Here is a 15282-nt window from a genome sequence, read left to right on the forward strand (position 1 = left end):
AAAATGAATTTGCATTTATGCATTCTGTTATGAAATTGATGAAGACAAGATAGTATTTTGGGATTAAGACTCCATTAAAAATAATTAGTCTGCCATAGTAGTTAATAAATATAAAGAACTTGAGTGTAGACAAAGAAGTAGATGGCCTCTGTTTAAACAATTAAAGTCCGCACTGTGAAATTATGTCAATAGACATAATTCAGGATTGAAATTCAAACCGACAGCTACATTCGTGCTAGGATACTGGGGAAAAACATATATTGAAGCTTGGTGAGAGATTTTTACAAAACATCGGTCTGAGACAAGGTATAAAAAAGCTAACTCAGTTTTCCATTGCATCAGGTAAAACCCTTTGTTAATTATGAACATTGGTAGGTGTGTACATTTATAACAATATAAACATGGCTTTGTGGATATATTGAACTCATTTTCATACGAAACACTAGTTTTTTGAATGACAGTTCCATATTCTCAAAGCTTTTGACAAATAGTAGACAAAAAGTAAAAGTTAGAAAAGTAACTTGCATATTTAAATAAAGAGTCTCAGTTTTTAAAAAAAGCTGTTTAACATCTGTTAGGAGAAACTGAATTTTCAAGATACATTTCCAAATATATTAGCCTATCTTGAAGCAGTTATATCTAGCATTTTTGAGCAGTTTGCTTTTAATATACCACAAATTATACTTTATTTGTTCTTGACAACATTGCGGAAAACAAAGCCTAGGTTTTTAAAACTGTCTAACCGATATGATGAATGTCAGTCACTTAAAAAAAACCCACTGTAGCATAAACACATACTGTATACAGCTTTTATTCAGAATTAGAATAATTGAATCAATGACAGGATGTCAACTCTCTCCATCATATCCTGTCACTACCAGTTTATTTTTTGTGATCAAAATCAAAAAGACAACTATTTTGTCACCTGCTATTTCATTAGTACTAAAAATCAGGTTTCTTCTTCTATTTTTTTAGAATGTCTGGTTTCGTTTTTTCACTTCTTTTAATTCGAAAGACACAAATTCTTCCCCATTTTCTTTTCAAAATAAAGTTTAAGAATTGATCTGTCAGTTAAAATTAAAGGGCTTTCATATTAAGCAAAGGTGCTTTTAAAATGTAAAGCAACTTCAAAAAATCAGTTTAGTCCATAGATAATAAATAATATGCAAATACTCCACAAAAGCTTTGCTGTGTCCTTTGAAAGCATTATGAACAAGCTGAATTAGCTCAAGTGAATATTTTAGTTTGGTTATTATTTAATAAGGCTAACCTTTTTCTCACCGTGTTGTGATTCGTTTTATACAAACACACAGCGGAACAATTACATAGCATTTGACACTGAAAAGGAAATGTGAGGTCATCGGATATGAAAATTGCTTGTCAAAAATACTTAGTAGGTCATCGATTTACTACCCTAGCTACCATGTCTATAAGATTAACAGCAAATTACTATTTAGTATATGCTTTGCAAATAAATACTATAAAAATTGAATGTGCATATTTGAACCCTTATTTTAAATACAAAAGAAACTTTTAAAACTCAGTGAACTGCATTTTGAACAATAAGAGTACCTGGGCTTTCCAAAAATCAGATTCAAGTACTTTGTTGGTCTGATTCACCAGGCAAGCTTTGTAAAAAACAAGCTACTGGAGAGGGATGTATATTTTTGTTTTGCACTGATAAAAACCCACTCTAAAAATGTGTTTTCTTTCCTTCTGGAAACATCAATTGTCCATATGCTAATAACTTACTACATAAAAATACTGGTCCTCAATAATGCTACTGTAGGTATACAGACCATTTTGGTATATTATGAAATATACACTCTATTGACAGATTTCTTTTTCAATTATCAGCTTGTCTCAAAGATTTTAAGTAACAATGCCAAACAGTGTTTGAAACGTCCTCATATCTTTTAAATGTTTCTAAAACTTCTAAACCCTCTATGGTATTCATTTCTTACGCTAGATTTGCCTTTCTTTAACATGAGGTAAATATTTTGACTGCTAGAGTCTGCTCAGGTGCTGGGGTTCTAAGACCTTCCGAATTTCTTTATAGTAGCCACCAATTTCCACCTCTCTCTTCCATTTATTCTTTATCTCCACCTCCAGGACCTGCAAATACTAACACTAGACAAAATAAAACTACTTCAAGAGGAAGCAACACTGCAGTCAATTCCCTATCTTTTAAAGAATCAACACACGGATGCGCATACAAAGCAAAAGTAGGGGGAGAGCCCTATTCATTTGTTTAAGCCCATTATGAATGTCATTTCTAAAGCATCATGTTAATGCTTTCCAAAGATAGTCACCATCAACACCACCAAATTTAAGCAATTCTAACCCTAAGTATTTACACTTTGAACTTCAAAACTGAGCAGTGAAGTCATTCAGAACCGAGGCAAAAAAAAAAAAAATTTTTGTTTATCAATAATAAAAAACAGATGAGGTTTATTCTTGAGGAACAGAAAAGGGAAGAATTTGTGTTTGGCCTTGGTGAGCCAAGCGTTATACATAGAAGAAAACCCTTTAAAAAAAAAAAAAAAAAAATCTCATTAACATTAAAGCCCAGAGCAAAAAGAAGAATATGGACAGCATTCTAAGATAACAAACATTCACCAAACAAAGCTGAATCTTAGAATAATACTGTATGAATGACTCCTAGGAAGCCTAGTTATGATTTTTTTTTTTTTTTAAGGAGGAAGAAATGATTATGTAAGCCATGTCAAGAAGCAGCTGCTTCCCATTCAAGAGGAGGCACAGCTTTGGGGCGGGGAGGAGGGATATTCCGGGAATTCATTATAGTAAAACGCATTTGTTTACTTGGAGTAATTTGAATGTTTCTTACTCAACCTTCAGCTCGAATTCTGTTCACCTGGTCTCCCTAAGTCAGTCAAGTTTGGAGAAAAATCATAGGCTGTAAGTCTCACGATTCTACCAAGGACATCACAAATAGATGGCCACCATCCTGGAAGATGGTGTCAAAGCATCCCTGAAGAGTTCCCATTCATAAATATATAAATATACCTATCAATAAATAAACAAGAATTAGTTCAAGAATGAGTAGAAGGCCACCTCGGGGCAGTGCTTCCACACAGTATCTGCCGTGCTGTCCCCAAGGGCATGCCTGGAGCTCCATTCAAAAGGACAGCTCGTCTCCCTAGGGTGAGGGCACGAGGCAGAAGGCAAGGCAGCTGACCCATCCTGCTGGATCAGAGGGCATCTGCAGCTGAGTGGCCGCTTCAGACTAAACCAGGGTGCTGAGCCACCGCGCCCTGGCAAGCCTGAGCCTCAGAGGACACGTGTACGTGCCTAAGTGCACACAGGCAGCTCTCCTCTGCGGCCACAGCACTCCCCTCCTCCCGGCCTCAGCTCCTGCACCCAAATGCCACACCCGGTGCTCCAAAGTCTCTGCTCTCTGCACAACAGAGCCGTGGGCCAGGACCGGCTGCCTGACGCCGGCCCAAATCAGAGTCACTTGGAAACCGTCCCTTCTTGCAGGGAAGAAGTGAGCCAGCCAGCGGCTGTCACACACTCACACATAGCCTTCCTCTGACAGTTCCCTGGGCACATGTCCCTCAAGGAATGTAGGCTGCAAAACGTTAGGAGGTAGAAATATCTGCACGGGCGACTCTACCAATAGTGCGTACGTGCGCACACTGCCGCAGAAGTGTGCACGTGTGCAGCGCAGGCTCACAAACTACATGCACACGTATAAAAACTGCAGTCAGCATGTCTCAGTGTGCAGGCAACTCCGGTGGAATATTAATATACAGCAGGCCAGACAGTTACCTGTTCACAAGTAATTCTTTAACTAGAAAATAGTAGATGTTAAACTAGAAGGTTATTTTCTTAAGCCTCCTATTAATTTCTCTATTTCTGATCATTTGCCTTTGGGGATTTAAAACAAAACAAAAAAGGAGCAGAGTACAATTCAGCGGAAGTGTGTCTCTGTCCCCAGAGGGTTTTGCCTGTGCAGGCGTTTAATCTAGGTCGCCAGCCCCCCAGCCTTTGACTGAAGCTTGCAGAAGAAACTTACCCATATTGACTTATATGTTACAGAGAACAGACAGAAATAAAAGTCTCAGACAGGCCTTTCTCACCCAACAAAGGCTTATTTTTTTCCATCCTTTGCTTGGGCTCAAGCACTCCTGCCCTGCGTGCCGCCACTTTAAACATGATCAGATCTGTGCTTCATTGCAAATAACAACTGACCAACAATGGGCCCTGCTTCATAGGTTTGGGAATGTTTGGCTTAAGCTGCCAATGACTGAAGGCCTTTAACTCCCACCGGCCAGTCACAGTCCGCTTTGTTGTTGTCTGTTGATGTGTCTGTGCTCATTATTCCTTGACATGCAACATCCCCCCTCCAGCCTCCACCCATCCACAGCCGCACAGAAAGCGAGATTCAAATGGGAACAGCTGTAGTGGTTCAATGGGAAGTGATGCCCCTTGTGCAAAGGGGAGGGAGACAGAAAAGGGAGAGGGCCTATTTGAGAAAGGCGACAGCTTTCAGGGAGTCTTGTATAAGAAACCTACTTTTGAATATAGTTCAGTGAAATCGCTGTTGAGATGCTGACAATGGAAATCTGCCCAGATTGAAAATGCCAGCCCTAATTCAAAAGACAATTCCTAGTTAATAGGTTGTTGCATTTTTAAATTATTTCTCGACTTTGAGCTTTTGAATTAAACAGCTAACTGGGAAATGCTACCATTTTGTATATGTACTCTGGGTATAAATGGACACAGGTCTACACACAGCTTTAAGTGGAATTTCTTTCTAACACATTTGCGATTTATGACACCTATAAGAATTATTTCTTTAAGGATCATTGGGATTTAAAATAGAGTATGTATGAAAGCAGCCATTCGTTTAGAATGTTAATCTAACAAGGAAACAAAATTTGTAACACCACACTATAAGGTTAAAAAGAAAATAGTATAATAAAGGAAATACAAAGGCTTTGGCATGGTTTTTACAATCAACAATGGTTAATTTTGATATGTAGTTTGAACAACTTCAAAACACTTAAGTTTAAAACTCTTGCAAGCACTTTTAATTGATTAGGAATGAATTCTAGATGCACAAAATGATTGGACTGTGAACAGCAGTACAACTATATCTAAGAACAATTAACTTTTGCTGGCCAAAGAAGAAACTTATGATTGCATGAAAACGTGTATAAAACATCTATAGAGTATTCTTGTCAAATATAAATGAAATTAACTTTATTATAGAAATCATTCTGAGGATTTCTAGGGAAGACAAATACTTACATTTTGACATAAAACAAATTGGATTATATCGAAGACACACTCTACCTTTTAGCTATCAACTTTTTTCTTCCTTGAATTTATATCTTACCCTTTTTTTGCACATAAACTTCATCTGTTAACAACCTTTGGAAAACCAACAGATATTTCTTACATAAATCTAGTGCATGTTGTTCCAGGTTTAAGTATATGCAAAGGAATGATACAAACGTGGAACATCAGTCCATAAACTATGAACAGATGGGTAGAAGTATTCGATATATCTTGATAAAACTCAAATTCGTGGCAAAGCTTGTTGATCATGATTTCCTTTTTTTTTTAAAACAACTTCATGACCAACAGAGATCAAACATCCATCCAGTCTACGTTGTTCTTTTTTTCATTATAACATACAAATGCCCATTTACAAATAATACACCAAAATGAATAAAAGTTTGGATACCAAAATGAAGATTTGTTCCAACTGATATCGTGCCTTCTGTATACAAAGGTCCTTGTTTCAAGTCCATTCCCCAGTGGTTCAACACAGGACACAATTGCAGTACTGAAGTGCTTCTAACAGCCATTTTTCTTTCCTTCCTGAACGTCCAACTGCTGTGTCCACATAGTCATTGACTGAATTAACACAATATATCCTTTCCTTTTGTTTGTTTGTTTTTTGATTGACATTCGTTTAGAATGTTAATCTAACAAGGAAACAAAATTTGTAACACCACACTATAAGGTTAAAAAGAAAATAGTATAATAAAGGAAATACAAAGGCTTTGGCATGGTTTTTACAATCAACAATGGTTAATTTTGATATGTAGTTTGAACAACTTCAAAACACTTAAGTTTAAAACTCTTGCAAGCACTTTTAATTGATTAGGAATGAATTCTAGATGCACAAAATGATTGGACTGTGAACAGCAGTACAACTATATCTAAGAACAATTAACTTTTGCTGGCCAAAGAAGAAACTTATGATTGCATGAAAACGTGTATAAAACATCTATAGAGTATTCTTGTCAAATATAAATGAAATTAACTTTATTATAGAAATCATTCTGAGGATTTCTAGGGAAGACAAATACTTACATTTTGACATAAAACAAATTGGATTATATCGAAGACACACTCTACCTTTTAGCTATCAACTTTTTTCTTCCTTGAATTTATATCTTACCCTTTTTTTGCACATAAACTTCATCTGTTAACAACCTTTGGAAAACCAACAGATATTTCTTACATAAATCTAGTGCATGTTGTTCCAGGTTTAAGTATATGCAAAGGAATGATACAAACGTGGAACATCAGTCCATAAACTATGAACAGATGGGTAGAAGTATTCGATATATCTTGATAAAACTCAAATTCGTGGCAAAGCTTGTTGATCATGATTTCCTTTTTTTTTTAAAACAACTTCATGACCAACAGAGATCAAACATCCATCCAGTCTACGTTGTTCTTTTTTTCATTATAACATACAAATGCCCATTTACAAATAATACACCAAAATGAATAAAAGTTTGGATACCAAAATGAAGATTTGTTCCAACTGATATCGTGCCTTCTGTATACAAAGGTCCTTGTTTCAAGTCCATTCCCCAGTGGTTCAACACAGGACACAATTGCAGTACTGAAGTGCTTCTAACAGCCATTTTTCTTTCCTTCCTGAACGTCCAACTGCTGTGTCCACATAGTCATTGACTGAATTAACACAATATATCCTTTCCTTTTGTTTGTTTGTTTTTTGATTGTTTTTTTTTTTTTACTGTAATCTTGGCCAGTATTGAGACATATCAGGTTCACTTCCAGGAACTTGAACTGGAACTGACACACCAGGGGAAATGAGTCCTAGAAGTGGGTGAAAGAAATAGCCATGTAGATATTCCCTTCAAGAGACAGGCATGGAGTACGAATTTATAGGTTAAAAAAAATCTCTACTACTTTCTAACATTTAACCGAATCTAAAAAAGAAAAAACTTTTCAAGTCCTATAAACAAAAGTAGCACCTTCAGAAACCAGAAAGCATGTTTACACACATCTACTGAATCCCAAAGGCCCCCACGCTCCCCCCACCAAAAAAACAACTCCATTTGTTTGTATGTTTGGAACTTTAGCAACAAAACCATCCTGGAAAACCAGAGTGGTACTTCTTCAGTTGCAATGAAAGGCATAGAGGAACTAGGAGGGAAGTGAGAAGTCTTCCAATAAACTCAGGAGGCCTTCACTGTTAAACTTTGGCTAATATAATAATTTCTCCTTGGAAAAGCTACGTTTTCAGGCCTTGTCTTCATATACAGCTTCTGCAATCAAATTCAGGAAAAACAACTTCTTTTTTTGTCAGTATGGCATCAAGTTACTAACTAGCTTGACTGAATTCCCCTTTTAATCAGTCTTCCCCAAGGAAGCGAGCAACAGAGAGTTAAATACACCATCACACAAGGCCAGGCGGTTCTTTTTAGGTAAACTTTGAGTGAAGAGAGATCACCTGGCAAAAGAAGCTGCAAAGGCCACCTCTGTGCAGCCTGCGGAGAGCAGCGGCTCACCTGTGGAAGTGGTGCCCGAGGTGCCCATTGGCTGACTGTTCATGTGTGTCTGCATATGTGGGGGGGTGTAGGTGTCATAACTCCGCCCGTTCACTGAAGGGCTGGTGGGCAGCATGCAGGAGTACGCAGAGGTCTGGCTGGGAACTGGGGGCTGGGAGGAGAAAGGCAAACCTGTGGTTAGTGAGAGACACTTTGCATAGCCACACCCCCAGCTCCCTCCCCGCCCCCCCCCAGGAACTCTGCCAACAAGTCTGATCCTTAGATACCCGCAAGTAAAGCGCCTGAATTCCACGTGGTAACACTAAGATCGGGCTTCCAACCGGTCCTTCCGTTGTCCACTGCTGGAGCAAAGTTGCCTACACACCAAACTTTCTGAAGTACCAAAAATTCAGACCATTCATTGTCCAGCTAGACGGTTGGCACTATCCATAACATTAATAGGATTTTGGTCCATTTTCATCTTGGACCTCCGCTGGCACCTTTAGACAAACTATAACAGGAGGACTTCCATAAAGACACACCCCCTCTCTTGCAAATTCAATCCATTTGGGAATCCAGCGACACCTCCACACCTCAAACCCTGTATCTCCAGCTGTGAGGCAGAGGACAGTGGCAGGAACTCTCTGTAAAGTTTAGTTTAGGGACCTTGAAAGCCTTTCATGGTTGGACTTACAGATTTAAAGATTCTTGAAGAGGCAGATCAGTGATGATCTCAGGTTAAAGTAGTCAGAAGTGTCAGTAAATACCTAGCCCCATCCGGAGAATTAGCTGCGACTTTCTTACAGACACCAAAACTGAGATTAGGTTTTATCCACAAAATTGTGCTGCTACCCTCGAAGTGTTTAGAATCATGGTACTGAAAAGATAAACCTTTATCTTGACTAAATAAATACACAAGGCTGAGACAAAACACCTCATGAGCTCTCATGGGGCTATGCTGGGGCGGCAGGCTTGAGATGAATTAATAGTAGCATACTGTCAGGAAGAGGGGAGATGATAGTACTGCTCTGATCTGCAAACTACAGAAATGTTTAACATTCCAAGATCCACATCCTCAGAGAGGGTGATACATTAGAGAAGGTTCGGAGGACACCCACCCTTTGTAAAATGGTTGAAGGTTTTGGTCAACAGGATAAACTGATGGACAGACAGGCCAGCCCTCACCCGCCTCCAAAATTCAAAGAGTAATTTTCTCTGAATGGTAGAATTGTTGATATTTTAATTTTATTTATGCTTTATGAATATATATATATGGTTTGAACTATAAATTGTATAATTTTTAAAAGTCAGCATTTGAAATAAATTGACCCACACCAGTCTGAGTGGAAACAACTCTAACAGAATAGCAGCATCTATTCCATTGTTTCTAAATGTCTTCTCATATACACATTTTTTTATCTTCATAGATACCTAGATGTTGCTACAATTTACAAAACTGAACAAGACTCTGTGGCCTTATTAGAGTCTGAGGATGACTGCTAACATCTAACATCGGGTTCAAAGAGGCAAGCAGGCCTTCAGGGCCTGCCAGAATTTCAGCTTGCATTTGCTTCTAATTCCCAAAATGACTTCCTCCAGGCAACTCTGACTTCTAGAAAATTCCAAGGCAGTCGTAGCAACCACAACTAATGGGCTGTTAATCCCTTAATTTACATTAATTGCTCTACGGCCAATAATATCAAGATGCAATAAAAATAGACGTGTGAATAATTCCTCTGAAGTTGCTTATCTAGCTGCTGCTGTATTAGTCTAAAGACTGGGAAACACTTATTTTGGTGTGATTTGGGTTAGAAATCCAGCAGATGTTCAGTGGGGAATAAACGATGTGTGCGACCTCAAATTTGTTTCCATCAGGGGCTCATGCTCACACTATCTGGCATCTCTAATTGCTGCACAAATAGGACAGGAGTCCTGGGGAAGTCACTGCAGAAGGCCCACCAGAAGACCAATGATTTTTCCCCATCAAGAATCCCTCTCGTTCCAAAGTTCTAGTACACCCCACCTGCCTTAGACAACTTCCATCATAAAGGGTTAACTGGTACAGGGCCCAGCACACATAGGGGCTGATAAGTATTTGGGACGGAATTGAGGGTAGGAGCAGGTTGTTATACGAAGTGAACAGCACCAGCCTTTCCAGGCAGCTGGGAATGCCGCCACCCTGTCACACCATTCACAGCAAAGACACACTAAATTTCTAGCAGATGCCTTCTATTCCTGTTTTTATTCTAAGATACAGAAAGAAAACTAGCTTTCCTCTATGTTAAGTGTATCGCACTATGCAAATATGAATCCCAATTCTGGTCCTTTTTTTTCGTCCTCACTAGTTTATCAGAAACATCCTAAATAACAACCACAGGGCACATAAAGACTATACACTTATTAATATGAACACATGAATATGAACACCCAAGTGTTATATATACTAACCTCTTACTATCTAATAATTTGCCAACATTATTTTCATTTTCTGGTACAAGTTTCTGGTCCCCAAAACATGCCCCATTCTCACCCAACATTATCAAACCAACATTCCCTATGAGCAAAAATTAACTTGACGGCACATCAGGTTTTTATTTTATTAAAGGCATGAATCAATTAATCAATCAGCTAAAAGACTCGATTGACTGTTTTCATCTCAGACTTGACTGATCAAGCCAATCACTATATTGAGAAAGGCTCCCAAGGGTACACGTAGGGCCAGTGAGGTCTGCAGGCCCCAACCCATTCCTCACTTCTTCTCCCAGGGACCCGCTAAGCAGGCAGCCGCCAGCCTCACTTACTTGCATAGGCAGGTTATTTGCCATGGTGAAGCTGGGCATGGGCGGCAAAGCACTGTATGTGTTTGTGAGGGCTGTGTCTGTTCGGCCCAACATGGAGCCAGACGTGAAGGAGGAAACTGCAGGGAGAGGACACAACAGACAGTCACTGTGAGAGTCAGAGCCAAGGGCAAACAGGTTGAAACGCATTTGTTAGTACTAATATTTCAAGTTACCAGGCGTGGTGGGTTGTGGGATTGGTTGGTAGACACTGGTGCTGAAACTACTGCTGATCGGAATATGACTAGGTGTGTTGCTGGCCTGTCTTCTCTGATTCCTCAGCTTTTCTTCTCTTCTCCATTTGGCTCTTCGATTAGAAAACCAGACCTGGAAATCAGATGGAACAGGTTAGCCCTGAGCCTGCTCCCAGCGCCACCCCATCCCAGACACGTCCACTGTCCCCCTCCCCCAGCCCGGAGAGGCGTCCACTGTCCCCCTCCCCCCAGCCCCGAGAGCCGAGTGGCGCAAAGCATTTAGCAAACTGAATCTGTTACTGTTTATACAAACAAATGGTGTTCCTTAGACGCACCTGTGTCTCTAGAAAAGGCAAATGGTATGAATCACAAAACATGAACACACGGTCCCTGGGTACCTGTATTCTCGCTTCAGGTAGATCTATTTTGGCCGCTAGTCTTTCTCGGGCAAACACATCTGGATAATGGGTTCTCTCAAACTCTGAAAGAGTAAGTTGCATTTTTCTGTGTTGTGCCAGAACTATACAAAATGTGTCAACCAAACCCTGGATCAATCTGGTGTCCACCTCCCGACTTCTATCACCTCCAACCAATTCCCTTTAAAATGCTACTACTATTAGATTGATTGTACTTGGAAGAACTATCCCATCAGAACCAAGTTCTATTCTCTTTGAAATGACATTCATTCTTCTGTGGCCTGAATTAGCCAAATCATCATTGTTTCTTCATGAGAAGTCAGACTTTTCATCTGTGAATCACTGGTACATGAAAAGAAGAAAGAAAATACACACACACACTGAAAAGATGCCCAGGAAAAGAAAAAAAAAGGACAGAAAGAAAAAAGAAACCTTTTCAGGCCTCTGTGCAAGGGCCTTGGCTAAATTTAGCTCTTTGTACTGAAGATGTGGCATTTACTTTGATTTACTGCTTCTCTACTTTGAAAAACTCCATCACCTTTCTCCAGGGCCTCAATTTGCTCTTGGGTAAAGGATGTTCTATTTCTTTGCAGCTTCCGCTTCAGCTGAAGTCGCATTTGGGCCTCATCTGAATCTTCTCCATTGGAACTGATGGAGTTGGTATTCTCTCCCCCTCCTTCCTGTTGCTGGCAGCCATCTGGAACAAAAAGAATTGGACAGTAAGAGAAATTTGGAATAACCTGCAGTCTCCAAAAGGGGCGTCCTACAGCCATAAACTCCAAAAGCAGTCTCATCTGAAAGTCTCACCAAAACGTTCCCAAGGTAACTGTCAGCCTTCTTTTAATAAAAGACATTAGTGACATATGTTACCTGACCACCATTTTCTTTCTGTTTTTATCAAGATGAGATGGCACAATTTAGATACTTTGGGAATGGCATTTCTTTGAATGACAAAACAAGCGCTGAAGTTTCCAATTAAAATGATCTTTTATAACTAACCTTGACCCTCCAAATGCCTCGCCCAGTTCCCTTTCTTAGAGAATTTATTTACCTATGGCTGTGTTGGGAAAATAGAAGAGTGATGTTCAAGATTTCAGCTGATCTATAATCAGTAATTCCTATCTAATCAATTAGATGTTGATAGGTTTGTAGAAAATGCTATTAAGAAACCAAACCAAGCTTGTAATCTTTAAAAAAATATTTATCTCGTTTTTATTTGAATTCTGCACAGTCAATTTCATTTTAAAGGTTGTGAATTTAGAAGTGCTTGCATTGTTCTTGCAGTTTTATTCAACTATTGTATGAGTGCGCTTTGCCTTGACACCTATTACGAGCACAGCTGTAATTATATCATCACCAAGAACAGGCTATAATTGCTGAAAATGGAATTTTATATTTAGATAAAAGGACTGTCCATTCTTTGTAATGTGTTGCACCAGAGAAAAGTAAGATTTCTTTTAAATTTTTAACGTGTAATTTTAAAAAAGAAATAGTAGAGAGTTCACTAACTAGCTGAACATGCTTTGCTACAGCTGAATCCTTGGCATATCATTTAAGTGGTACATTTTTAATTAGGGCATTTCCACCACTTTTAATGGAATTTCTATCATTAAACAGGGGAAAGTTTTATTTTCCTTCGCTGCCTGGAGGGCAAGATGTGCACGTAGGCTAGCTGTCTCCTCGTGCGCCTTGCTGGAGAAGCCACGGCCTGGCAAGGGAAGGACTCAGCCTCGGCTGGGCCTCTAGGGCCGCTGCCTGCTGGCTGGGTCCTTGGTCTTGGGTCCTGAGGCCCCCAAGGGATACCACAGGGGCTGGGCCCCCCCATCCCAGAAACTTGGCCCGTGGGGGAGGGGCCTCTAGGGGCGCCTTGGTGGGAATAGACTTGGCCAGGAATATCATTTATAACCAGGAGACAATAGGCAGTGCCTTCAAAGAGTTCAGGGAATTGTGACAGGATCTAGTGGGATCTTTTCAGGAACTTTGAAATGTTTTAAAACCCCAACTTTCTCCCCCATCTAAACAGGCGGATTCATCAGTACTGGCCACCATATGGGCCCTTGGAGATCTATTGAGATGACCACCAACACTTGAATAGCGAGGGGCTGCTTTTCAGCGCCGCACAATGCCCCGCGAGTAAGGGAAACTATTAAACTCCTGGGGCAGGAGCGTTGGCAAACTTTCGTGGGCAGAATTTTGAGGCCACAATGAGTGCGGACAACAAAAGGATTCTCTTGAGGCGTGCAGCGGGCCACATTGTGTTACAAGAAGCCCAGTCAACAGACTTTTCAGTGAAGTGTGTTAACCCCTCTGCTCTGCTATCATTAATCACTGTCCCAAGAGCAGGCGCCTCCATGCTATTTAGGGCGCTTAGCTGGGGGTTGGAGGGTGGATGGGAGGCCAGGGCAGGGGGTGGGGGGGAGGCAGGGCCGGTGGATGAGGTCCGGGGCACGGGGGGGAAGTGAGCCGGGGAGGCAGGGAGGATGGAGACCACAGGGGAGGGAGACAGGAGAGGAGGGGGCGGAGGCCTGGTGGAGGGGTTTGGGGGAGTAGGAGAGAGGAGGGGCATGGAAAGGTGGAGGAAGAAAGAGGGCTCCACAGAGACAGAGGCCAGAAAGGTATAAGAAGGACAGAAAAGAGTGCTGAGAGGAAAAAGAGACAGGAGGGTCGAAGGAGACGGGGAGAGAAAGAGAAAAAGGGAGATAAGGGAGAGACTATTAGTAAATGGGCTGTGGCTCTGCTTTGGGTCGTCTTGTGCTACATCAGAAAGCTGGGGGGTCGGGGAGGGCTACTTAGCTGAGGGAGAGGCGCTCACTCACGTGTGCCGGCACCAGTGTCTGTGCTAATTTACTGCCCCGAGTTTCCGGGTGACTTTTCAAAGTGTTTTTCAGGGAATGAAATGAAGAGCCCCTTTTATTTTCGGATTCGGTCAATGAGGTAGACTTTTTTGGGCCAACTAGAAAGGCCCATCAGTTATTGCTTTGCGAAAGCACAAACAAAAACCGGCGATCATCAGAGGTTTAGGGAAGGGAGCGCTGAGAACACAATCCCATCTCGCGGGGGTGGTCACTCACGCCTTCTAGGAGGCCCCACCCCAGTCCTTTTTCTGGCACATTCGATCTCGCCAAACAAAGCTACCCGGGTCTGCCTCAGAAGACCCCCGCAGATAGCATTCTCTGCTCCCGTTTGCTTCACTGACGTTTTCCTAATTTTAAAACATGGACATTTGCGCACGCTCTCCCTCTCCCTTTCTTCCTCCCCCCCCCGCACACACACACTCTCTCTCCCTTTCTCTCTCTCTCAGCAACGGAGGCGCAGCGCTGACTTGAACTGACATTTAAGAGGAGGAAAGTCAACGAGGATGAGGAGAGCTCGATTTTAAACCTCTTTGAGGGGGAAAATAAAAACAGCCGTGGAATTAGAGGCGGTTCAGGAGAAACCCGTGGCTGCAGGATCCCTCCAAGACCCTGAAGAGCGAGCGTGCTCCATTGAAAGTTTGTTTGCTCCTTTAAAAATAGCAACTGCTCGCAGCCAGGCAGTGCCGGAGAGGTCACTCTTAGACTGGGTGCCCCCCTTTTTTTCTTTAGTGGATTTACCTTCCACTCTTAAAGCTTTTAGCAAAATAGAACTGGAAGTTGGATCTCGAATTCCCCACATGATAAACCTAAGTGGCAGACAATTAAGATATCTTCTTTAAAAGGCGCCCCCTCTGAGCGCAAAGAAGGGGCCTTCAATGGGCGCCGTCCACCTTCCAGCCCCATCCGCGAGAAGGCGAGTGAAAGCGCCTCCCATTATCCCAGCCCCAGGACCATCTGACGCTCAGGATAGGATTTGTTTCCTGGAAGAAGGAGAGGAGAAAAAAAAAAAAAAAAAAAAAAAGACGCTGGGAAATAAAATCATTCCTTAGTTTCTTAGTGTCTTAATCAGTGATGCGGAAAACAAGCAAGAAAAGATAGCAACCCGGTTGCGGCACCTTTTCAGCTCTGGAGCGCGGATCAAAACATTGTAGCATCTGTTGAAAAAGAGACTGACTAAATCCTATAGAGGGCCTGGG

General features: G+C 41.1%; 1 protein-coding gene across 4 annotated transcripts in view; it reads right to left on the reverse strand.

The window, feature by feature from the left end:
* Positions 1–6116: 6116 nt before the first annotated feature.
* The window catches only part of PAX6 (paired box 6), a 22281-nt gene continuing 13115 nt past the window's right edge, over positions 6117–15282 (reverse strand). For 2 of the 4 annotated variants that reach the window (XM_024752595.1, XM_024752594.1), the window contains exons 6-11: positions 11770–11928; positions 11214–11296; positions 10798–10948; positions 10586–10701; positions 7806–7956; positions 7025–7110 (exon numbers count right to left, since the gene is read on the reverse strand). In XM_024752595.1, coding sequence (XP_024608363.1) covers positions 7025–7110; positions 7806–7956; positions 10586–10701; positions 10798–10948; positions 11214–11296; positions 11770–11928 — 746 coding nt within the window. Of the gene's footprint in view, positions 7111–7805; positions 7957–10585; positions 10702–10797; positions 10949–11213; positions 11297–11769; positions 11929–15282 lie in introns of all 4 variants that reach the window. The other 2 variants (XM_024752596.1, XM_024752597.1) reach the window with 2 other exon arrangements.

The sequence above is a fragment of the Neophocaena asiaeorientalis genome, unplaced genomic scaffold, assembly GCF_003031525.2.
Source record: "Neophocaena asiaeorientalis asiaeorientalis breed wild unplaced genomic scaffold, Neophocaena_asiaeorientalis_V1.1 scaffold196, whole genome shotgun sequence".
NCBI lineage: Eukaryota > Metazoa > Chordata > Mammalia > Artiodactyla > Phocoenidae > Neophocaena > Neophocaena asiaeorientalis.